Source organism: Temnothorax nylanderi, unplaced genomic scaffold, assembly GCF_030848795.1.
Source record: "Temnothorax nylanderi isolate EJ_2023f unplaced genomic scaffold, tnyl_v1.0 TNYL_tig0053_pilon, whole genome shotgun sequence".
NCBI lineage: Eukaryota > Metazoa > Arthropoda > Insecta > Hymenoptera > Formicidae > Temnothorax > Temnothorax nylanderi.
The window spans coordinates 1,191,070-1,216,735 of NW_027249115.1; the positions used below are offsets into that span (position 1 = coordinate 1,191,070).

Consider the following 25,666-nt stretch of genomic DNA (forward strand, 5'->3'; position numbering starts at 1 on the left):
TCTCTCTCTCTCTCTCTCTTGGCCCCCTTTTTTGAAATACGAGGAAAAATATATTTCCAATTAAAAAAATTTATTTAAAACAATTAATATTTTACAAATATCTCTCCAACGCAACAAGAAGTATTATTTATTATTTTTTAAAATAATGTATTGAATTATTTTATTTTTTGATAGAATTTGATAGTTTGCGTTAATGTAAATTATGCATACTTGAACGGTAGAAAAGATGTTATTAATTCTCCGATTGATACAATATAGAAAATAAAGTCTTATACAGAAATTTTATTCTACAGTTTCGACTTTTTTTCTTTTTATGTAAAATCACCATTAATAAAGAATCGTCCTGTTTCTTAGCGATTAATTTTGAGCTACACATTTCAAAATTCTAGAAAAAGTAATATTTTTTTATATATTTAATTATTTTAAAAATTATGTACAATTATAGCATGCCAAGCACACAATCTTTTTTGTAATTTCGTCTCGACGGTGTTCTATTTTCGTCAAACGAAGACGCAAACAGGTGCATCTACGGAGGAAAAGATTTTGTAATAAATTGTTCTAGACTGAACATTGCCTCACCGAGAAATAATTGCTTTAAAGTAATATAAAGTAGTACAGATGTATAGAGTTGCATCATGCATGAGGAAAGTTGCCTCGGTTTCAACACACTCCATCGTATGCATTACGGCCGCAATGCACTTTTAGCTGAGAAACATATACAATTCCGTTCCAACGATACCTATATACGCCCGCGGTGCCGCGTTTCGTCGAGCCACTTTACGCGGAGACGTTCGGGTACTTCGAACGCCGTAAAAGCTATACCGGTATAACGCAATTTCGATGCATTAATTGACGTTGCATCCCGACGACGTTGCACGTCGACGATACTTTCGCCATTCGGTGCCGCACGTGCCGCCGTCATCCTACGACTCGCCTTCCCGACAAACTTCCGGCGACGTTATTACCCTTTAAAGTTTTTAGAACCTGAAGATTCCAAGGATTCGCATAATCTCTGTAGCGCTGCAGCGAACACGACTTTTCCACGTATGACTAAAGTCTTTCAAGGCTCCCTGTCATTTCTTCCGGTTCCTGTTTGGCTTCGGTACGTCAAGGGAAATTTAATTTCGACCCAGGACTCTATATTCGAGAGAGTATAGTCGATACGAGTCGATAAAATCCGATTAGGAATGCACAAATCAAATATTAATGTCCTTATACATTTATAGATATGACATAATAATGTTATTTTAAATTACATAATTGTGTACGATTAATGTCTGTATGCATAACGTCCGCAAATTTATGTGTGACACACACGTGTACTTTTGTGTAAAATGACAATTGAGTTGCGACTCTATTAATGTCACGCATCAGCTTGCATCTATGAGCGCTGCATTCGACAACGTACACGCGTCCTATGAATTATGGGCGTGTGCACGCGACAGTGCACTCATATTGTATAATTATACAAATTGACAACAATCAGGACGCAGTTATGCCCCGGAGTCGCCGTCGTCGTTCGCAGTAACGGCGATTGCCGCTCTCTCTCTCTCTCTCTCTCTTTCCGCCGAGTATTCGATCGGCCTGAAATTATTGGATCTCATTAATGTCCGAATTAAGCTGCTGGCGCGAATATTAAGAGTGTCGCGTTTCTCGCTTCTCTCGGTCAGAAATAGATAATCGCTCGATGGAGAGAGTCGACGGAAAGTCGTTCGTCGAGTCATTGTTAACCGATCCTGTTTGCTAAACCGCTTTCCCGCTTCTTTGTTCGCCATTCTCTTCTTTCATGCTATACATTTTTCCGTTTTCTCTGATGGAGTACCTTCCGAGAATATTTCCATTATCATTTAGAAGTTTGAAAGAACGTCTTATCGCTCAAATCGACTTACATACACCATTACGTCGCATTACATGTACCGTAGATTATTTCTGCTACCGATAATTGAGACTCAGCGTATACAAGATATAAATCTCACTCTCAACTTTCGCTCTATCGAGTCGTTTAATCTGAAACGTATACAAACATTAACCTTTCTTCCAAACTAATTAATTACACAACACATTTCTCTTTTTACGCTGACGTTTAATGCTTAAGTTTATTTTCACTTCCTTTCATTTTTTATTCTTATCTTTAATTACTTCTAGCCTGCACCATTACTTCATTATGACTTTCTTCTTTTTATTTTGATCCGTGTGACTACTGTGAGTACTTGTACTTTCTGTTACGTATAATGTTTCTTCGAAAGGAATGCTATCCTAAGGTACATTTGATAAGGTATCTATCTATATATCCTTTATTCTGTTTGCGACATCCGACTATCCGACGTGACTTCACTTTTTATTTACTCCCCGCCTCCTCGCGCCCTTTTTATTCTCTTTCTTCTTGCACTCCTTCGTTCGCCCTCGCCGCTTCCAACGGATCTGTCCCGTTTCTCTCGTTCCTCCGTGTGACAGACCCTAGGGTGTGCCTGAATCATCGATTACCTTAAGAAATTAAATTCAAGACTTGGCTGCGCGGGATACCTGACGTTGAAAATTAAAAGCTTGCGAGACAGACAGCCGGCCTGCCTCGTAAATTTCCCCCTAAGACTCGCTCACAGTTTCGAGAGAACGGGCCCGGTATAGTTTGTACGCGGTACGTGATCCGCGTGATGCACGCATTCGCGGCCCAGCGGTCTCGCGCGAGAAAAGCGGATGAAAGGATTTTGCGGGACTACGGTCGACACTGACGAGGCAATCCTCGGACAAAGGACGGCGCGGGGTACAACGGGGCATCACGAGGGCACGACGGCTGACAGTAATGGTCGCAAAATAGTCGGAGCGACGGAAGCTATTTTCAAAGTTCAATCGAATCGACTTCTCCACTCGTTGCTGGCCGAGCAAGCACCTGCCGCAAGGTACGATCGAAATTTTGTACGAAAAAATTTGAAACTTTCTCGGAATCGCACTCGAACTTCGCGAGTTATTCCGCTCCGGATACGACGCGGTGGTTCCCGGTACGATCGATAGCGCCTTCTCAAATTGCCTTCCTGACAATGGCACCTAGGTACGATCACCGGACGATTCAATTTGCCGAGGCGTCCCATGAAAGAATCATCCCGGGAGCGACGTATAAGAACAGGGGACTCTCTCGAATGGCCCCCGTGGATAATGCACCAGGGATACCCGGTGATTTCCCTTTGGAGATAAGATTAGTTATCAAACTGATGATATTTATTTTCCGCTACGAAGCAACTCCCGGCTAATTACAACAAGTAAGATTTTACGAGGTGGGACTCTAAATGTTTGATTTTTCTACCGCGGCGATAATTGTATTTTCTTCTTTATTTTCCCGACCGCTTTCTCCGCCTCTACCTGGCTGGCGGCGGAGAGACACGTTAGTCCATCTACCGCAACCCGCATGTTCGTGACAACTCTTAACTGCCTTTTTAACAATCCTGTCGTGGAGAAATCGTTAGCTTCCGCGGCGAGCGAGCTAACACACGGCGTCGCAAGCGCTCGACTTTAAACGGATTACAAACGCGTCGCGCCCCTTCGGTCTCTCTCTCTCGCGGAGAATTATAGGCCCGTAAATTCCAGTTTTACGTCGCTGGCTTATCGCACGGCGTACATTGCGCAAAGAACCCACCGTCGGCTCTTTTTTTTCCGCCACGGTTAGGAGGAGGAAGTGCGACCCCTTTCCTAGGATATTATAGCGCGTTGCACTCCTCACGTTTATACTCTGGTGGGTTTATTATACACGAACCGCGGGAGATTAGCATATGCATTCGCGTATACAAGGCGTAATAAGATGTCCGAGTGACCCCGAGATATCGACGTTCCGTGATAATCGCGAGAGACCGCGCGACGTCGGATACGAATAATATTGAAACGGTTTTAATATTTAGCGGGGGTGGGATTGCCAGAGACGCGCTCTCGGTGTAATCGTTATTATTACAGTTCCAAAGCCGTACATAAGTATCGGTTTGCAGATTACGTGTACATAGCAGGGGGGGGTGGTGGATTGCGTTATACTATTTCATTCCGATGACACTGTAGCGGTGCACGTAGTTTCAGGAAGTGTCATTAACATGCGGTGGATAAGCGACACGGCGAAGATATTCGCTGACATATCTCACGGTTATCTTCTCGTCGGGTGTATGTACGATATGTATGTATACAGACTATACATATGTACGCGTATCCATCTCTGTATTGCGTCATTACCGTTCTATTTCCACTTCTCGTTTTATTAATTAAAAACGAGGATCTCTCTTGTTCTGCAACAAATCGGCACAAAGAAATATTGACATTTTCGGCTATATTGAATCTAATAATAATTTCGCGAGTTATGTACATCCGTTTTGCGTATCGCTATTTACAAAGGATTATTAAGTCCACATGATCATTTCCATAACGTATTGCCATGTACCGCTTTGGTTTATGTCGCTAATTTATTTGCATCGTCTTCCATGCGCTATCCGAAACTGCACGTCTCTCTCGTTTCGCCTTTTAACTAGAGACGACGAGACCGAACGAGAGCGCGGACAGCTGCAGGGCAAGCCTCAAAATATATTAAACGGTTATCCGGTATTAATTACCAAACGCGAACGTTCGAATTGCGTCCGGGAGAACATCGACAGGGGTCGCAGGCAGGGGGATGGTTATCGACCATTCCTGCTACATGCCACAAATTATCTCATTGGCCGTATATGGCCTTGGCCGCAGATTCTGCCCGCGTTACTTTCGCACTCCGCAATCTGAACTCTGATGCTGAAACAATATTGATATTTGATACGCGCGAAACCGCAGGACAGAATGGACTCGATCTCTTATTTGAATCGGCTACCTCGGGCCATTTATTTACCAACGAAAATTGAGAAACAAGGCAGTCACCCTCAGGGAGATGAATCTATCTATCTCATATACTCACATTTGCAATTTAATTGTATACCAAAGTGGAAGAAAAATACATTAAAAATACACATGTACCTCTTGGGCTTCGCGTATCAATTTAATAAGTAAGCGTAAATAGTTTGCATCGACAAGTCTTCGCTGAAAATTATGAGAATGTACTTCGAAATTACTGTTTCGTTTATTACGTAAGTATCTGAAATATGAATTTTTTCATGGATTTATGTGCAACCAAGCGCGCCTTATCACATTACTTTTCGAGATTATTCGGATTTTATTTATTCTTTCTCGTCGCCTTCAGTAAATTCCAATACACTGGAGAACACAGGCAGTTCTTCGTTTTTTGCCTCGACTTATTTTCTTGATTTTCCGCTTCAAAAATGTGATGACACACATTTTCTCTCTCTCTCTTTCATCTTCTGCCGTTTTTCCACCACTTCACTTATTTGCTGTGGTAAGGTAATTTATCGTGTAAACGCATCTCGAAAAATTCAACACAGGCCATCGTCGACATTGGAGTTTCGCTGCAGGTTTATCGAAAGCGCGCGTACTTTCTCAAGAAGAAGGTACTGTTACAGTGAACGGAAATTGTTTCTATTTATTACTCGACGAGAGAGTGCGCTCGGAGTATAATGTGTTTGGTCTTGAATTTTACAAGAACAAGTCATCGTTACCAATCAATCAAATTGACCCAGTTTTTGCTAACGGAAGGAAAAACCATGTATATCGTTTGGTGGATAATGAGATTCTTCGTAATGAGAAAATAGAATCTCTGTTAAGGGAGAATCGTTCCCCCGAGGAGGAAACGCGAATGCCCGTGAAGAATCGATGGTAAGCAACCGTGGATTACGGTTGGACGGCTGCCGGAAATGAGGCAGAAGTTGTACTGAGAATTTCGTGGATCTCCCGAAGCCAAACTGTTTTCCGCGTGTGCAATTGTGGCGCTCGGTAATTGGATTCGCCACCAGCGATATGCGCTCCGTCCGAATTCCATCCCGCCGGAGGAAAATATGACTTCGGAAATAAAAGCGCGCGCGGGGCTCGTTCAATGAAATGCATTTTACAATACAATTATCGATACCTTCAGCTTCGTCTCGAAGGCTCGAACAGATGTGAAATCAATTGTAATCATTCGCGATTTGTAAAGGTGAAAAAAGTATCGCGTCGACAAACAAATAAAAACGGGGTGAAACAAACGGATAAAATATATGATTCAGAAACATATCGTTTCGTAATTATAGACGTTGTCATTATGCATTTTCTCGCTATGCAGAGAAGCTCCTTTTTATTTGCGAAGAGTATCTAATTTAACAAAAAATATCGTGATGTGATTCGCTCGCATGTGCCGTTATCGACACAGTTGAAGCCGTTGAAGGCATAACGAGCGAGTTTTAATGAACTAATGAAACGCAATCACTCTGTAATACTGATACAACGCAAAGTTGGTCAGCATTTCGGGGTTATTTCACGGGCTGTTTAATCAGCCGCCATGGTGTGTATAACGCAATTTACAATGCGGTGTTGTGCCGCTCTAATTATTCCGAACTGCCAGTGCGGCCTGAGACAACACGCTATAAAATCGCCGCGTATCGAAATGCGTCGAGGCATACAAGGAGGAGAACAATTATATTGTTTAAGACTCGTTTTGTTTTCTCGATTTACGATTTTTGCGGTCGTGCTCGACACTCCGTCGCACTATGGGACGTTTGTACCTATTTTTTTGGCCAAAATTAGAAAGATTGGTTTTTATGAGATGAATTTGCGTACATTAGGAGTTTTTAGGGTTGGTACAAGATTAGTAGAGGATTCCAAATGGCGGATCCAATATGACGGCCGAAAGTATTAAAAATAATTGTTTGTTTTGCATGAAAATGAGACCCAAGAGGTTTTGGGGATCACTGAATCAAAAACTTAAAATTTAAAATGGTTGATCCTATCAGTTTCATAGCCGCAGGAAAAAAAAACAGGTACAAACGTCCCATAGTGACGTGTCGTCGTCAAATCGAATTGAGTCGCACGAACGAGAGGCGCAAAGGAATCTTTAGCGGCCGACATCGAGCGAGAACGTCCGTTTCGAAGCGAGTTCACGCAGCAAAGGCATTTCAGTTCTGCTTTCGCGCGAACACAAAGGACCAACTTAATAATTTAAAGCATTAGCCGCGGCTAAAGCCCCTCCGTCTTTGAATCCGCGGCCCCTAGACAATCTCGGAGTGTCTGAGCGACTCGAAAACTGGGGTAAACTCACGGGATAACCGTAGCCGTTGGTCGATACCCTTGCCCCTAATCTGCCCCAACGTTTCCCGGAAGATCCGCGCCAACCCGGCTCTCGCGACCGTAAATTATGTCGCTAAACTAATCATCATTCTCTCGTATACTCAAAGAGTATACTCCGGCTCCGGCATTAGATGTGTCTCACATTTACGGCAACGACGGATTTCTCCCACATCTCGTTAAATAAGCCTCATCTTTCTCCTCCTGGGCTATATTCGAGGCCGGGATTACCTCGAATATCCCCAGAAATGTCCCGCTCATAAAAATTCAACGACCCGTGAACGTGTCGTCAAAAATAAAAAAATAAATACCTCATTTAAATATAATGCAGGAAACTGTTTTATTTAACAAGCGTATATGTGGATTAATTCTATTTCGCTTTACTTAAATTTCCGTATCAATTTATTTTATTGTCTTCTCTGGAAAAGTGAAAAGAATGAAGTAACCAATGACGCGCCAAGACGACCGACAATTAACGCGAGAAATAAAGTTTTCAAGAGAAATACTAACCGCGACCTCTCACTTCCGCTCGGTGGATACCGCCTTATGAGATCACCGTAAACACAATTTAACCGGGGAGGAAGGCACGATCATCGGAACGGCGAGACCGGTACTTCGGTGAATTACTGCCAATTAAGCCACAACTTTTTAGCTAGCGCGGCGTGAATACGCGACTGCCACGTAATTTTCTTTGTCGCGTGAGCAATGGCAAAAGAACATTCAGAGATCGTCCCCTTTCAACTTCTCGTCCTGTCACCTATATCGAACTCGTCATTTTCTAAAAAATGCATTCGAATATCTTTTCAAATGTTTTTGTTTGCCGTGCGAGTGAAAATTAATAAATTATTTAATCATTACACCGGAAGACACGCGCGAATGTACAATCAAGCAGATTCAGAGCGAGCAAATTCTATAATAATAATTCATATATATTTTTCTTCGCCAAGGATTTTCGCTCGAATATAAATCACGAGAAATTCTCGACGCGACACTCAAAAGTATCGCAGTCTTACGAATACGCGTTATAAGGGCGAGTCAAGAGTCGGCTCCGCGACGTGAGACGAGGGAAAAATATATCGGTGATCCATCACGATTCAGAGCTCGCCGAAAGCTCGGCTGTCCCGGCAGATTTCTTCGGAAATCCATTTAAAGGAGGATCTTCGTCGGCGCTTTAATGGATGCATCAGATAATTGAGAACCGCTTTCGAGCACCTTCTTCTCTCGACTTGGATTAAGTATATTCACATAGATTCGCACGAACACAGCGGGCGCGCACAGCTCGAGGAGGATTACTTTCCCTTCGTAATCTCTCGTCCTTCGTCCCCGCCCGTTAGAACCGAGAAGCCTGGACATCCTCAAGCACGGCACGGTGTCGTCTACACATTTTTCCGAGCACTTAATTACTCGTGCGAGACGAGATCGCCGAAATGAGATTCCGCTTTGAAGAACGTGTCGAGTGAAACAAAAATGTCAATGTACAATGTTCTTTTTTTCGTAGCGTTAAATCTAGCGAAATAAAATCTGTGCGCGTTTATTCGAATTAAATTAAAAATGCAAAGATATAAGATTACTAATCTTCAATTTAGCGATTGTTTGTGACACATAATATTTGTTTACTTATTACTTGCGCGATACGTAGATATGTAGTAGCGTACAATTATTTATAGCACATCCGGCGAGCTGCCAGCTCGTCTCTTTTCACTCGCAAACGAGGAGAGAGCCAAAGCTGATCGAATGAATCAGGCGTGCAGACGCCCGTGAAAAGATCGGCTTGCGCGTTTATGCATAAAGGTTTTACAGCGCACCATGAAGTATTCAGATTTTTGAATTGTAGATATCCAGCGATGGACGTCCGGGGGGGGGGAGGGAAAAAAGAGTTAAAAGCCGGCGATAAAGTGTTAACCGTTTATTGCTACTTCTGCCTCGGGGGTAAACGGTTCGTCCGGGAAATAATTCAGTAATAATAAATGAGAACGCGTACTTTTTCGCGTCAGCATGAAGATATATATGTGTATGTACATATGAGATATAACGTCGCGCTACGTGGACTTTTAAGTTTCATTTTTAAATGAAATCGATTGTGAGAGCGGAAATAATTGAAATGGCGAAAAAACGTAAAACTGACAGAATTACATCAGCGATATTCGAGGCTGGCGGCTACTTTCATTTAGTTTTTTTCATTTATGATATATTTATAAAAGAGGGGACACGCGAGAAGGAAGCCGTCGCAATGATCTAAGAAGCGTTGAAGCGGCGAATCGCTTATTGGATTAACGGTCTAATGGGTAACTCCGGTGAATGGCTCTATACACGGTGTGTGACCGTGCGTAAATTGAACAAATTATAGAAGAATGCCTTTGGTCTTCGTGGGTGGACACCCTATGCCCCTATAGCAGCGCAACGGCTTTGCAACAGAAGACGGTGGTTCTCAAATCTTGCGCTCTCGTTCGGAGAAGCGCCAGTTCAACGTGAACCATCGTCCGATGCTGCGTATAATTGTCCCGATTGTTTCATTAAAAGTATTTCAAGCAAATCGATTTAATTCAATTCAATTCAATTTATTCCATTCGCGCGTAACGCGTGAAATTTTTATTTATCGGTACATTTTATATCTTTAACAAAAGATAATTTCTCTACATTGATTACTTTTTTTTACACCAGCAACAATTGTCTGTTCGTTGCAACGCTCATAAATATTTTAATTAGCACTCGGGCGGAACGTAATTAATGAGAAAAGTCGCTTTCGGCCGGCACGGACTTGCCGTATGCGGCATGAGTACCTTTTGATTCGTGCGATGGACAAGTGGTCATAATTACGTGCGATGATACATGTGCGTGTGCGTGTCGGTGCGTGCGCGTGTGTTTAAGATCGCACGCGGGACTCGAATCACATCTTAAAGCGGGACCAGTGCCTCGTGGAGGACCGAGAGAGTCACGTGCACGACGAAAGAGCGTATTTTTTCGGTGCGATCTCGATACGAAATTTTTCGCGTGGACAATTTCGGCGTAACGCGCGGTGTAATTATTTTTGAAAGATGGTGCCCCTCATTTGGATACTTTACGTCTGTATAATAGGTATTGTATGAGATATGCTGGTGATTATCGGGACTGTGAGACATTTGCCCTGAAGGTAGAAGTCATGTAGAAAATGTCGTGTCATTTTAAAGAGGAAATGATGTCAGAAAATAGACAGAATGTCGTTCATAAATTATAAGTTTCGGACACTGTAACGTTTCGTTATTCTCGCACGCGCTTCGTACTCGTGCTCGAGGAATTGAGTCCCAAGAGCGATAAAAAGAAAACTAGAACGCGCGCCTCTTTGCTTCGGCTGTCTTGCGCTCGGGGGGAGTTTTTTCGCTGACGTTTTCGAGCCGTTAAAAATTTCGGAGTTTCAGAATATTGCAAGCGGATAAAGAGGGAGGAAAAATGAATCGCGCGCGCGTTACGGAGATCCCTGAGAGAGACGAGGAAATATTCATTTCTTAAAAGCTCCCTCCTTACTACGCGGGCACGGCCTCCGCGAATGCGGCACTTACGCGAATGATTGATTCAATTTTTACTTTATTGTTTTCCCACTTTAGATAATCGTCGCGATAACCGGGAGCACGCGTTCGGGCAACCCAGTTTTCTCGTACGTGGTCGAACGCGGCGCGCGGGTTAATCGGACTGAAATATCTCCTTATATACGCCGGCGGCGCGCGGCGTAATTATAGCCGTATTTCCGTATGTGGATCGATTTTTTCGAGAGGGAAAGCCGGGAGGGTGGAGGGACGCACGTGACGAAACTGTGCCTCGTTTGCTCGCCCACCCTGGGCGCACGCAACTTCGGCAATCGATTCATTCGAGCCCCCCCCCCCCCTCCCCACGTGCGTTCCCCTTAAGTGCGTGTGAGCGAAGGGATAATTGCGCTGTAGTTTCGCTTTCGCAAGAACTGACCCGCGCCGCCCCGCGGTGCCATGCAAGCACGGCGGGACGCGGGACGTGCGCCGTGTGGCGCGATCGATCATAAAGAAAGAAATGGATCTCTCGCGCGTGCATGCTCGAGGGCTGCGGAAATAAATTTCCGCGCGGTCACTGCGCGCGTGCGAGATAATAACGCAGAAGGGGGAATTTTTCGTGTCGGGAATCGTATAAGAGAAAAACAGGACGAGAGATTAAGGCGCACGCGGAGGCGCGAACGCGATTTCGCAATGCGGCGATCGCCTTGGCGCTTGCGACGTCGTTAAATGACAATTTAGTTATTATTATATTATATTCGTGAGCATATGTGTATGTGTATATACGTGTGTATTACAGGCGCTTACGCTGCGACGAACCGCGACCACTCAATGACGGTAAAAACCCACGAGAACGAAACGGTTTTGCTGCCTTGCTACGTGGAGGGTATGTCGTTTGTTATAAACGATCGATTATGTTCCTTGCGTTTCTTCGTCTTCCCGAAATGATTAATCGCCCGCTTTCCCCCCCGGTCCGCTTTCGTCGAGTACGTCAGTATACGTATTCCGTACGCGCGCACGTGTGGAATTACTGCCATTTACGAAATTGCCCGACACTCCACAGGCCCGGACCGCAATCACGGCCCACACGCGATAACAAACGCCGGGGGTGTCTTTTGAAACGTCATTATTCCTACCTACGCGGGCGTGCAGAATTAGGATAAAGTGGTAACGTGGAAAAGGGTGTATTTCTGCGCGCCAGCTGCCGCGAGCTGCGCTTTTGTATCGCCGGGATATTCGTTATAAATGAGTCGTCATGAGTCTTGTTAAAGCCCCGCTTCATTAAGACGAACGTTGCTATTTATGTATTTGCATGTACCTTTCTTCCTCTCTTCTTTCGTACGTCTCTCGGCACGGATAATACACGTTGTTTGAAGAGTAAGAGAGGAAGAAAAGCGTCTCCGCCGAGGTTCGTTCCTTGTTAGTAGGCCCCTCGTTAGTAGGTAGTAAAAGTACTACGTGTGTCGGGTCCGAATGTCGGTCTTTAGGCTCGGGAACAATGCGGACTGGAGGGCGGAGGGGGGGAGGGGGTGATCTCAGAGTTCAAATGCACGGAAAAAGCTTGTTATTTCTTTCCGCGCGTAGGCGCGCAAACTAGGGTGAGATGGTGGCGAGAGGAGGTCCTCCTGGCCGACAGCTTCGAGCAGGAGCGGCCGTCGCCCGAGCGAGTCACCCTGTATAGCAACGGCAGCCTGCGGGTCCTTCACGTGCAGCGGGAGGACAGCGGGGAGTATGTGTGCCAGGCGATCCGACCGTCTCCCTGGGGACACGTCACGCAAGTACACGAGATCGAAGTGATGTGTGAGTATACCCCCCTTGCCACGTATATATATAGACCCCCGCGATAAGCGTTCCCCGCGCGTGGCGTCCCGAGTCCCGAGGGATAATCCGTCTCTTGTACACCGAGGCGGATCGACGCGACGCGACGCGACGCGGCGAAAGGGATTCTCGAGGAGTCCTTCTCGCGTTTGCGTTTGCGAATCCAAACTGAGACGTCTATCCGTCTTCGTGCGGGCGCGGCCTTATCTACGACCGCTTCCCAACCGTTTGACTTCTACAGAGAAGACCCCACTGAGACCCCGCCTCGCCCGTCGAGGCGGAGATCTGAATTTTGCATGAGCGTGTAAACAACGTGTAAAGTCAGTTTACGCGTACAACGGCGGAAATTTATTTGTTCGTTATTTCGCGCTCCATTCCGCTCAGATCCACCCAGCGCGGAGACGGTGCCGGCGACCGGCGAGCTGGAGGTCAATCTTGGGGAGAGGGTGGAAATGCAATGCGTGACGAAGGGTGTCCCGGCCCCCATCATAAGTTGGAGGACGAAGGTAATCGATATTTCTGGGCTATTCGATTTACCATTGCCTATGCCAACGATATTACGCGATCCGCGCGTCAAAGTGCGATGGTGGGGAAACGTTCGCTGACGAGGGAGGAAACTGGGGGATGAAAAAAGAAAGAAAAGAAAACGAACGTAACGCGGATGTCCGTCCGCGAGATTTTTTCTGGTCGGACAACAAGTCAATTAAATTGAAGTGATGCGTTGTCGCGGATGATAATACACGTCTTCTTCTTCTTCTTCTTCTTCGCAGGACGGGGAAATCCCATTATTGGACGCTCGACCGCAATTGAGATTTCACGCCGACAATCGGAATCTATCCGGCAGGTACACCTGCGTCGCCGAAAACGGAATCGGCGATCCCGCGGAGGCGCACGTAGACCTACGTATTAGATGTGAGTTTTCGGTTTATCCCCCGTTCGAGCGTGTGCATCTAATCTCGCTAGACATGGCACCCCGCATGTGTACTCAATTATTAACTGTATCACGGGCTTTGCGATGTGTAAGTCGTTTCGGGAGCACCCGCGATTAATCGAGTTTAATTACGACCGCCCTGTACCGAGACGATCATGCAAATCGCGCCCTACTCCTCGCGCCACTCCTAGCAGCACAATTAAGAAATTGCCGCAGATTGCTCCCTTTAGTATTCCAATCAAACGCATGAGCGAGTCAATTATGCTGATTGTACGGTTACAACGAGTGTTTTGCAGACGTTAATCAACCTTCGCGGTGCGCGAACAATCCTTTCGCTTTTGCGACATCAAACGCAGGTCTTACGTGCATTTCAGAAGTGCTGCTTTAAAGACATAAACAACACGATCGTGTGTGTGTGTGTGTGTGTGTGTGTGTGTGTGTGTGTGTGTGTGTGTGTGCTTTAATGTGTGATTAAATGGCTAAGGGTGACTTCGACTAAACTCTGGTAAACTCCTTAACTTATCAAACGGTGCCTGTCCTATTTTGTTAAACATGGATAGAATTAATTTCTTGTTTAACCTACGAGAAGAAAGATTAAGCCAGAAACGAATTATTTAGCTTCACTGTTAAATATTAAAGGATGAAATTTAAATTTATCATTATCATTACCTTCAGTTAAATAATATTTTGTTATTTTTAACTACTATGTGTATTGAAATTTATTACTTTAACACAAAACAGTATTATTTTAATTCCGTTGGTTTAGTTAAATTAACATTGTTTTAGTTAAATTAACGACATAAGAGTAAGAGCAGTGGCGACTTACAGGAATGGTTAAAAATTATTCAACTTGAGTATAATTTGACATTACGAACTTAATAGTGTTGAAATTTTGCTTTAAGCGATTCTGCCGGTTGAATTAATCGCCGATCGAGTTAATCGGAGTTCGGCCGAAATCGCCCTGAAGCAATTAACTCGAGCATATATTAATCGCAATCGAGATTTTTCTCTTTCAACACTGCACTAAGTACCTATGCAAAAATTGCAGATAAGCCGGAGATCTACGTGAAGAAACCGTGGGTGCACGCGTATCCGGGGATACGAGTACAACTGGATTGCACGGTGACCGCCTGGCCCGAGGCAAAGGTGAGGTGCTGCCTTCGCTGTAAGACTGTCAACGGTGCGTGATTGCGCGTTAATTAACGGTTCGAGCAATAATTAACGGCGCAACTTGCTAAGAACGCGCGCAAGTCACTTCGTGGCACCTAATCAGACTTTTAATTGCATCGCAAGTGTGCGAGCGGACTTCGCACTGGAAACGGCTGTAGACGTCTCCTCGATATATACTTCTGAAGCCCTTAAATCAGGATTTTCCACAAGAAATAAGCAAGTCGAAAAACAGACGCGAGTGGAATTTATTTCTGCACGAATAAAAATTTCGTATTTCTCTCCCTCTTTTTTCCCTCCCTTTTTTTCTCTCCGGTTTCTTTCGAGGCCAATGCGAAATTGTGTCCACGTGATTACTTGTCCCGGTCGAATAATCTCCGCACCCTTATTAATCGCAAAACAACGTAAAATACTTTGAAAGATGAAACAGGGGTCCGACAGTTCCCGCGTAATATATTGTAAAAATAAATTTTCACGCTCCCGCACCGAAACTTATACGCGAGTAAAATTGTCCCTCTTATATGTCACACGATAACGAAGCACCCGATACGATACGATCGATCGGCCGGGGTCTCGACGTCCAATACAAATACGAAATATTTTTCTGACGTTACGGCGTTACTCGTCTTTTAGATTTCAACGAGTTCTTCACGCTCGGTAACTAAATGAAACCGCCCCTCCTATCTGCCAAGCAATTTCTCACCGTGATCCCTTAAAGCCAGTCGCACGTGACAAATCGATTCGTAGGGGACGTGACTTACCGTACCTTTTTTTCTATTTCCTCGCAAAAAAAAAAAGAACCGAGCGGGTCAGGGAGAATTGTGTTACCACTTGGCAATCGATCCGAGCGGGATAACGTTATACCGATCTCGTGTAACGAGAAGTTGTAAAAATTAATGTCTCGACAGATTATGGGAGTCTCATATGCGTCTTTTTTTTCAGGTTGAATGGTATTTTAACAACGAGACATTAAGGTACACGTCACGGGTAGTGAAACATAACGCCGGGAACGATCACAGTCTATTGATAAGGGTGGTAAGGACAGCCGATTACGGTTCCTATCTCTGCCGAGCGTCGAACTCCTTGGGAATCACCGAGAAGATCGTCGAGCTGTCGGGGGTCGCGAATCCGGCGGTGTTCAACAAGGAGTCGCGCAGCACGTCCAGCGCGTCGTACAACTTTATCTGGGAGGTCGACAGTTACAGTCCCATCATCGAGTACCAGTTTTGGTTTCGCAAATATAAGGTGAGAGAGTGATTCTCGGTCATAGACAGATAGAAATCGTTAATCGATAGAGGATATACAGCCACGTGTCACGCGAAATCTCGGGAAAAATCGGCGTGAACTAAATCGACGTCTCGTCTCGTCTCTCCTGAGACGTGGGATTCAGTCCACGGTTTCGTGCGTCGCTCGCGTTACGGGTCTGATGGCCGCCGCGCATGCAAGGGTCGCAGGAGTAATTGAACAAAAGGCAATGCCCGGGTGGCTCATTACTAGAATCTTCGGTTATAAAATACGTTTCTTGCTTTAACCGGTTCGTGAATCCGCAATAAGGGGGAAAAAGAGACGTCGGAACCAAAACAAAATGCAGAATATTGAAGCAACAAAATTGTTTTCTCTCTCTCGACGCGCTCTACGAAGATTGAGAACTGCTTTATCAATCAGTATTTTTTCTCTCTTTGGGGAGTAATTCATTTCCCTCATCTTACCGTGCTTTTCCCCGAATCGCCTCGAAATAATTTACAGAAAACGTACGAATATGTCGGGAATGTAATGAGTTTTATTGACAAGATGTCAGAAGGAGTCGTTAATAAAATTAATTTAATTTAAATGTACAGCCAGTAAGAAAATAAAAATGTAATCATTTTGCTTTCACTACTTGACTGGCTGTAAATTGTTTCGCATTCTTGTATAATAATTCTTATAATTATATAACAATATAGTACAACATTAATATTATATCAAACGGATTTTATTCTGAAGACTGGCGTTCCTCCGTTCTTTAAAGATCAATTTTAGTATGATCGTTCCGAGTCTATTTTTTTACGTGTCTCGTAGAGAGGTGCTGGGGGCGAATGGCACAAATTGTATATTCCCGCTGGTGGCAACGACATCATCAGCCCGGTGCATGTTCGCTCTTTCAACCTGACGGGATTGGACGCGGCGACCCATTACGAAGCGGTCGTTTTGTCCAGAAATCGTTACGGATGGAGCCACCCCTCGGAGATACTGCGCTTTCACACCGAAGGAGCTCGTAAGTAATAAAGATAAGTCGTTCGCATATATATCCTCTGCTTCTATCCCTCGTACCCTCTCTTTCGCGCTCGCGCGCGACAGCGATTGCGAGGAGAGATAGCGTAAGAGGAAATTCGGATCGCATTTGATAGACAATAGTATATCGCGTCCTATTTTGCACGTTGCAGCTGTCGATTCCAGCGAAAATACTGAGATGGATGACGAACAAGAGCAGAATAGGATAGTAGGTAAATATGACGCTTATATTTTAATCTGTCTTGTTTTAACTATAATTGCTGAGAATTAATTTTAATCCCTTACGTCGTCGATTTAACTATGTTCAAAAGTTTATAATATAACTTGATTTCGTTTTAAACAAAGAAAAGAATGGTTGTTAAAATTTTCTATCTTACTTCTTAGCACCCCGAAAATTCAAAAACTATCTTTTGCTAAAATCTTAATAAAAAGAACATTGTAATAAATATATGTATCACCTCAATGTATATTTTTTTTAAGTAGAGTGAATTCTTAAAATATATATAACATATGTGTGAGGACGTAGAATAAGAACTAAAATAAATTTTAAGAAATAAGATAGCTAATAATTGTTAAAAGTTAGTAACTTATGTTGTTTGTTTGTAGTCTATACTCAACACTCCTTATCGCAGCATTATCAACTGACAGCGAATGGAAATGAATCGATGTATAATCGAGCACAGGCATTGTCGTTGATGTTAAGTACCCTGTGTATCTTAATTATAACACGCGAAAGATTTTAATTAATGTTGTATAAAATGCGAAAAAGAATATAAAGTAAACTGTTGTAATTTATAATTGCGTATACGATACGGCTATTGTTAAAATATTATCATTGTCATGTTTGCGTCGATGAATCATCCTCACTAGCGAAGATATCACAGCATCATTCGTATGCGGTTGGTCATTTCACTCTCTCAAAGATAAAAAAAGTTAATATAAATTTTTGTTGTCTCGCGACTTCGTCTTGAAATTTATACTGTAATTATGCGAATAAGTAATTAAAGCGATACAAAATAGTTACAAATACAAATGTTAATAACTGCGAATGTTTAATGTCGTCGGTAAACTCTGCTGCATAGTTCAGAAGAAAACCTGCCTTTTACCACTCGGAGAGAAACAGTATCGTCAGTCGAGACCAGTTGCAGAAATTTTGCTTCGCGTAGGATTTGTCTCTGCAAACTCTACGAAAGCTGCATTATCGGCCAACATTACTCGTAGTTTTTTTTTTTCTATAAATTTATTTTCTTCATCTTATCCGTATCTTTCCCCAAGTAGTCTCGGTTTCGAAATAATAAACGTGCGAAAATATTGAGAATATAATGGGTTTTACTGACAGGACATCATAAGGAGTCATAATGAAATGAATTTAATTTAAAAGTTGTACAGCCAGTGAGAAAAAAAGTTGTAATAATTCTGATCTTACTGCTTGACTGGTTGTAAATTGTTTTGTATTCTTGTACAATTATCTTATAATTATATAATAATATAGTATAATATTAATATTATATCAGACAGATTCACACAACGTCCGCGGTATGAAAAGGGATGCTTGGCCCTTTGCTGCTGAACCTTTTTTTTCCATTTCTGTTTACCTTTACTAATATTCGCTCCCATGATGACTAACATATGTAGCGCAAAATACTTGATAATCGGTCTCGTTTAAAAGTGAAAAATGTGTAAAAACGTGAACCCTCGATGCAACGACAGTATTATTGTATTTTTTTTGTTTCTGGGAAGTTAATTCGCGATGTACTGTATTCCACTTGATTTTCTTTTTCTTATCTCGTAATAGTGGTTTTGGGATTTGCTGGAATACTCCTAATTCCTGTCAGTAGCTCGAAGCTTCTCCTCGACAGCCTCCTCGGAGGCCTCCGACAAGTCCGTCGCCTGTATGTACTTTTGCACACCGACCAGCGACTTTTTCAAAGCGTCGAAGGAACTCGAATACAACATCTTCTTCTTAACCTTGGCCGTGTCGGGACACCACGACATCAAGAACAGTTTCTGTTTCTTGGATGCCTGAGGAAAGAACGATACAATGACGTACCTTTAAAAACATCTGTTAGCTCCGGAGAGCTCCGTCAATACTTTCAAAGCGTGTACACATCACAGAAAATAGCATTTACACAAAAATGGATGTGGTAATTACCTCGGAAGTACCCTGACATTGATGGGTATATTCGAAGTCGAACAAGCCGTAACGGCACTCCCCGCTACCGCCTTTCTGTAAATCCTCGAGGAAGGCGTCGTAAGCCGCATCGCGGGGTCCGATGACTTCGACATCTATCTGCCTTTCGTCTTTGATGTAGAAAATCACATATCGGTGCTTTTTGTCTTTCTTTATCTCCTCGTACGTTGTCTTGCAAACGTCCGCGACTGTCACTCCAGATGCCTGATAAAACAAATGTAAATTATTATGATGAGAAAGAATAGGAAAAAAACACGATAAGAAATTACGATTGTTCGACACTTATTGGCGTTTTTTTTAACGTACTCATATGTCATCGTATATTTTATGACACTTTCTTATCAATGTAAGAAAGTCTTCGAAATACTTCTATATATCCGCGATATTTTACCTCGCTCAAACTTTGTTTTATTACGAAACGAATTAAATATATAGAATCACGAATTTATTCGTGGACATCTCGTAACGAAACAGCCGCGCAAAAAGTCGCATGAATTTCAGCGATCGTTCGACTGGTTGTTGCCCTACGGTGGTCAAGTTGACGCTGCGCAAGCAGCGGGACCATCTCGTCAATACGACAACGTGTCCGGCATTCAGCAATCAGTACACGTCGCGCGCTGCCGTGTCAGCCGGGCCGTTTAAGCCCATTTTGCGGGCAAAATACGTGGGGGACGCGCCAACCGAAATAAATTCTTCCCACGCGCGAATCCCGACGCTAAAAGAGATCCGACGATCCACTTCTAAAGTTATCCCCTGGCTCTCGGGCACGTGCCGCGCGCTACGAACTTTCGTCCGATCGTCTCTCCTCTCCGCACCGCGGAAATTCGTGAAATACGACCGCGGCGCCGGATTACCTTGGTATCGGGGCACAAATGGACTAAGGGAAACCTTCAATGGTCAGAATACTCTCATCATTCTCAAGTCTTGCAATCAAAACTTTAAGCTATACCGTTCGACCAAAAGACCTAAACCCACACGAAAGAGAGCGATGGTTTCGAATCAATTTCAAAATTGTGACCAAGTATTTCGGTGATCTTATCGAGCATCAAGAAAGCTGCAGCTGATTATCCATTTTCTTCTGAGTTGCTGTTTTTGTCGAGCTATGTTATTCTACCTAAAAGAATCTAATGTTCCACATTGCTATGAATTATTTCCCTCGCTTCTGCCAAATGCATGAGTGAAATTGGCACCCAAAGGGTGAACACGTCACACGATCTGCCGTGTCGTACGAACGCCTATATTTTCTCGAAAGTTATGGCATTCACAAGCTACAGGGGTTTATTTGTATAAGATTCCCTGTGGCCTGTTGAATTATCGTGCGACGTTCAGTCGCTCATTAAATCTTACGTTGCGCAGCGCCGACTCGAATTTCGCAGAAGCGCATGAATAATCGCGATGCGGATTCGTGATCGTTAATTATGGGCACGAGACTCAAATACGGGGACGTCCTCGACAGCCGACACCCGTACTAACGTATCGCCGCTCGTTCCACATGACCGAAGGAACGTAACGGATGTGAATCGGAGTGCGAGAGGGGGGTCTCTCCTGCGGGAGAGACGCGGCGGTTGGAGGGTGGCCGGCGTGAACGCAGAGGATGCAATTCCTGGGTCGATATCCTGACGGGGCGGTGACAGGGGGGGACGCCGGTTAAAGGGATGACGCCGAGGGGGCTGCCGCTTCTGGGGCGTGTTGTGCCCCTCTAGACGCAAGCTGGCCGCGCACAAGGTCAAACGGAGGATGACTCATCAATAAATCTGTCTGTTTTAACCGTGCTTCCCTGCGCTTTTTACATTTGATAAGGAAATACGCGCGCACTTAGACCCGTATCAGCCAACACGACAATTTGGAGGGCTGCAAATTGAAGATTGTGAGACAAAGCGCGCTGCAGACCAGTGGTCGCCAAATTACTGTCCGCATAATTATTATTACATTTTAAATTTCACAAATGAAAAAATTGTGGAAATTTTTTTTTCTCTCGTTACATCTAACATTCTCTCGACTCGCAAAGTCTAAAATATTCACCATCTAGTCCTTTACGAAAAAGATTTGCCGACCCCTTCAGATTAAAGTTATCTTACAGATAGAGCTATAATCTCCAATTCGCAAGCCACGACGCCCAACTCAATCAGGCTTGAAAGAAGCAAAGTATAGCTGAAACGAATATCTGTTGAACGTGATTCGAATCATTTTTTTTCTGATTTTCGGCTGATAAGGTTCGATCGTGAGGCGACGTCGCTTCGGGGGGGGGGGGGGGTGACACGATAAGAGGGAGTCGCGATGTCGAGGAGTTTAATCAACCGGCCGTCGCCGTCGCCGCAGATGCGAGACGTCAGTGAACTTCGAGAGTCGCTGGCCCGCAAGAAAATAACCGACCTCCTTACAGGCTCATTGAATTTTTCCCTCTCCCTGTAGCTACCGGCGCACCGCTCTGCATCGCGCCTCTCTCTAGTTTACTGTCATCGTCGAGGCGCGGCGAAGTGCGACAGGGTACCAGGGGGAGAGCCGACAGATCGGAGAAGGGGATAGTTTCACGAGGAGAGCCGGCTCTCCTCACCGAGGACGCCGAGGTGAACGCGTTCAAGGAAAAAAAAGACTAATGTTAACGAAAAAGAGACTAAAGGTTCGAGTGTACGCCCGATATGTATTCTCTCGTTCTGACTTTAGTTCAAGTTTTATAGTTTCAAAATATGATTTAACATTTTGCCACACGTTCCATTACGCTATAAATTATAACTGTCGAATTATTTTGATCAAAATTGTGTTCATGCTGTAAATAATATATAGAACATTTCAAAAACACTGTCGTTTCAGTGACAAATTTCTTCGCTAATCTCCTGTCGCAACTTTCCAATTTTATATGTACCTTCATGTACCTTCATAATTGCAACTCGTATCAAAATTTTATTTAGAATAAATTCCATTTAAAATTAATAAAGAACATTCTGCTCGCGTCGTTTCACTTTTTCAAGGTCCTACTGCTCAGAAACTATTGACGGTTTCATAGGGAAGAGATCGATTTCAAGTCTGGCCAGGGATGCCTGCCGTTAAGAAAATCACACGTTCTTGAGACACCTTGTGCACGGATAATAGACTTTTACACGGTGTCGAGACGTCACTCGATACGTCGCTCTATAATTATCCCCGTGGGCATGTAAATTCCTTCGTGGGAGGAGGGAAAGGGCGTCGTGAAGGCGAACCCGCGACAGGGTTAAGGTCGTGCTTAATCGTACGGACGGGGAACGGTGAGCGGCGGCGATAAGCGGCACCGAGTCACGGTCTTATTTATATCCGCGCGCGAGAGTCGCAAGTGGTTCTGATAAAAAAGAACGCGAGCCATCCTCGCCGCGCTAAGCGAGGTTGCAACTTTTCGCGATATTAGCTGGACGCCTCCGTTATCGTCGCGAGACGCAGACGAGCGACTTTGCGTGGACTTTCCGTCGTTGCGAGAGAATAGCTCGGTTTTAATGTCAACGGAAGCTTCGTTAGTAACAAAACAAAAATAACGAGACAACAATGAAATAACAACAAGAAAACAACAAAAGAAAAACAAACGTTTGTTAGCGCTGGACACTCTTTCTCTCTGTTTCCCACTATAAAATGGCAAATAATATTCTTTTATATATAACAATGTTAAAATAAAATAAGTTCCTTTTTTCTCAGTTAAACATCGTTATTACGTTATTAAACATCTGAAATTAAATTCTCGTTAAAACTTGTTTTTGTTATCGCCGTAGGGGCTCTCGTTAAAATCGCCGTCTCTTTTACAACAGGTGTCGCGAAAAGGAGAGCATCGGTTGAACTGATCGGGAGAGGCAGTTAATAATAAACTAACTTTAACTTTGGACGTTTGACAAATTCATATTCCCGCGAGATTCTTCATGGAACGCGATTTCGAAGGCCGATCGCGATAATACAAGACGCGGCGATCAACACGCGTGATCGACACGTTCGATCGCGTGCAACGTAACCGATATCAGCTCGTGAATCTCTCGAGACGAGATTCTCTATTGTTTTACATAAGCCGACGTGTATTACGGCGCTTCTTCAGATTACGAATTAAATTCCTGCAATTATTTCCTCTCCTCTTCCTTTCCCCGAACGTTCGAGCGTGCACCATCCTCGTTTCGAGCGCGGCGGATGTAACGTGGGTGCAGTCAGAAAGAGCCCGTCGCTGTCGATGGAAACTGATCGTCACCGATTTCCCCGAATCGCCGAGCAGATCGTCGGGACAACGCGCGAGCATCGTCGACGATCCGTCAACGGATCCCGGTGGGAACCACCGAGCGAGATTCTCGGGCGGAGAGTGGCCGTCGATAGCCACGTGATTCGAGAGGCGTCCGGCCGAAATAAAACACGCCAGCGTTTTCTCGAGGATGACGCTCGCACAGCGAATCTCGCTTCCTCGATCCCGTTCACGACGTCGTTCTGCGAAACATGATATCATTTGAAATATCGTTAACTCTCCTTAAACTCACACGAGAGCTAAACTTAGGTAAAATCGATCCGGTAAGTCCGAGGACTAACGAGAATGTTTCGGAATGCATCTCCGCCTTTCACCGCGGATTTATTCATCGTTATATTTTTAATACTCCGTGACATCGTTCTCCTCTCCTGCGTAACTCGAACGACACACGGTATATGTACTGGATCTAAGCGAGTTGAGCATATCACGAGCACGCCCGGTGCTTTTTTTTTTTAACGAGAGATGATAGGAGGGAGGAAGGGGGGGGAGAGAGAGAGAGAGAGAGAGAGAGAGAGACGAGCGAATAAATAAATAAAAATAGATATCACGCGGCTATAAAGGCGCCATGACAATGTTGACGAATCGAGTCATCGTCGTTCTTTTGCGGCAAGCCGTTTACCTTTTATGTCGTGTTATCGAGGCGATCGTCGCGGCGTTCGAGGGGGGTATGTCTTCGGAACGTTCCACGATTCATTTCTGCGAGCGTAATCAGGAATCTCGACGCGTTGCGAACCTCCTCCGAGATTCGTCGCGACGACGCGCTCACGTTGGAGTAAATCGGGATTATCCGTCTCCTGGACGGAGCTAAAAAGAGACGAAGCCGCCGAAATCCCAGTTAACTCGAATTTAATATTTATAGAAACGGCCCTGTATCGCGTTCGTATCGCGCGATAAATCGCGGAACGCGCGTCCTCGAAAGGATGCGGGCTTCCGACGTTCCGACTCGCGAGAATGACACCGGTTGAAATCGGGTGCAACGTTCATGAAAGGGAAGAGAGGAGACAGACAGACAGACAGACAGGGAGACGGGGAGAAAGAGCGAGAGAAAGACGGAGCGATCTCCCAGGCGTAAAAGCGCGATCTCACGCCGCGGTGACGCGCGATTCTCCGTCACTGATCGGCTCGCCGCGGTGGAAGTGAATCATACGCTTCCAGGAAGCGACGTCGAGTCCGCGCGTGCTGTCGCAGGATCGCCGCCACCGTCGCCGTCGTCGCTGAGGAATCCCGAATCACTCGAAAGGCTAATCTGGCTAATACGTCCGAGATGGACGAGCGGAGGAGCGGCGATACGTGGCCGAGGCGAGGCGAGGCGAGGCGAGGCAGGGCGGGACGAGGCGAAACGAGACGAGATCACGGGAGGACGATGCGGCGGCGAGTCGGCGAGATTCTTCCGGGCGTCGCGCCGTTGCGAGAAAGGAGGCGTATCTCGGATAGCCGGGCAGCAATGGCCGACCGGCGCGTCTGCTGCGGCCATAACCACAAAAAGGCCGTCGTCGGCCGTGCCGGGACCTCGCCCGTCGCGCCGGATCGCGACGCGCTCTCGCCCGTCGCGTCGTTCGCGGACGTTTCCTCTCCGTCGGAGCGTTAATTATTACGCGGATGTGGATACGTGCGAAATGGCAGCAACAGCGACGGCGACGGCGGCAGCGGCGGCGGCGGTGGCGGCGGCGGTGGCCGCCGTCGCCGTCATCGTCGCCGTCGCCGCGTCCGGATATTTACCATTTTCCGTAGCGAGCGATGTAGCCGGTGGGCAGAGTCACGTGAACGGGCACTTTAACCGACACTTTCCCGGAGTATCTCGATCGTGGTGGAACTGAATAGCGGGCGCAGTGTCCAGTCGAAGGGATCGCGCGGCTGGCTCACGGGCGAACGGGAAGGGAGGCTCCTCTCTCGCGACCAGCCGGCTCTCTCTCTTTCTCGCTCTCTCTCACTCTCTGTCTCTATTCTTCTCTCTCCGCGAATCCTGTATCCCTACGCCTGCGCGCGCAGCGCCGCCACGGCCGGCCGCGCGCGCCGATTGGCCCGCGCCCCGTCGCGCGGCGCGGCGTCAAAAATTCGCGGTTGCGCGCCCCGCCGCGCGTTTACAATAGCCGCGCGCGCGAGAGACGGAAAAATCGCGCCAATTGTTTTCAGAATCTACCTACCGGATCTACTAATCTACTTCTGCGAATGCCAGCCGATATCGCAACGCGCCCAACGGATGAGCGCCCGAGAGACGGTCGCGAATGTCGCGCGCGCGCGCGCCTGCCGGCGCGTGGAGGAGCGAGAAAGGGCGGGTAAAGCGAGGACGCGCGACGGAATACGAATTTTTTGGATTGATCTGCGACAACGGGCACGAATATCCCGACCGTGGTCGATCCGGCGTGCACGTGCGCGAGATCGAT

General features: G+C 45.4%; 2 protein-coding genes across 2 annotated transcripts; one reads left to right on the forward strand and one right to left on the reverse strand.

Moving 5' to 3' along the window:
* The first annotated feature begins 10,054 nt into the window (after positions 1–10,054).
* Positions 10,055–17,897, forward strand: LOC139772789 (neurotrimin). The gene is made up of 10 exons (XM_071706725.1): positions 10,055–10,239; positions 11,461–11,547; positions 12,246–12,461; positions 12,864–12,985; positions 13,250–13,391; positions 14,459–14,556; positions 15,520–15,822; positions 16,636–16,831; positions 17,001–17,060; positions 17,455–17,897. Exons 1-10 carry the CDS (start codon positions 10,200–10,202, stop codon positions 17,589–17,591), a joined length of 1,401 nt encoding a protein of 466 aa, XP_071562826.1. The 5' UTR covers positions 10,055–10,199; the 3' UTR covers positions 17,592–17,897.
* A 385-nt stretch (positions 17,898–18,282) lies between these two features.
* Positions 18,283–25,185, reverse strand: Tsr (Cofilin/actin-depolymerizing factor homolog tsr). The gene is made up of 3 exons (XM_071706726.1): positions 25,002–25,185; positions 19,001–19,243; positions 18,283–18,870 (listed from the first exon to the last, which is right to left on the reverse strand). The coding sequence occupies exons 1-3, from the start codon at positions 25,002–25,004 to the stop codon at positions 18,670–18,672; spliced, it is 447 nt and encodes a 148-aa protein (XP_071562827.1). The 5' UTR covers positions 25,005–25,185; the 3' UTR covers positions 18,283–18,669.
* Between the last annotated feature and the right edge of the window lie 481 nt (positions 25,186–25,666).

What these genes read in the sequence shown, in the direction of transcription:
- LOC139772789 (XM_071706725.1), top strand. Translation starts at nt 10,200, where the DNA reads ATGGTGCCCCTCATTTGGATACTTTACGTCTGTATAATAG. An exon ending in ACTTTACGTCTGTATAATAG is followed by an intron (nt 10,240 to 11,460) that starts GTATTGTATGAG and finishes TGTGTATTACAG; the next exon opens with GCGCTTACGCTGCGACGAAC. An exon ending in GCTGCCTTGCTACGTGGAGG is followed by an intron (nt 11,548 to 12,245) that starts GTATGTCGTTTG and finishes TTCCGCGCGTAG; the next exon opens with GCGCGCAAACTAGGGTGAGA.
- Tsr (XM_071706726.1), bottom strand. An exon ending in AATGTCAGGGTACTTCCGAG is followed by an intron (nt 18,871 to 19,000) that starts GTAATTACCACA and finishes TTCTTTCCTCAG; the next exon opens with GCATCCAAGAAACAGAAACT.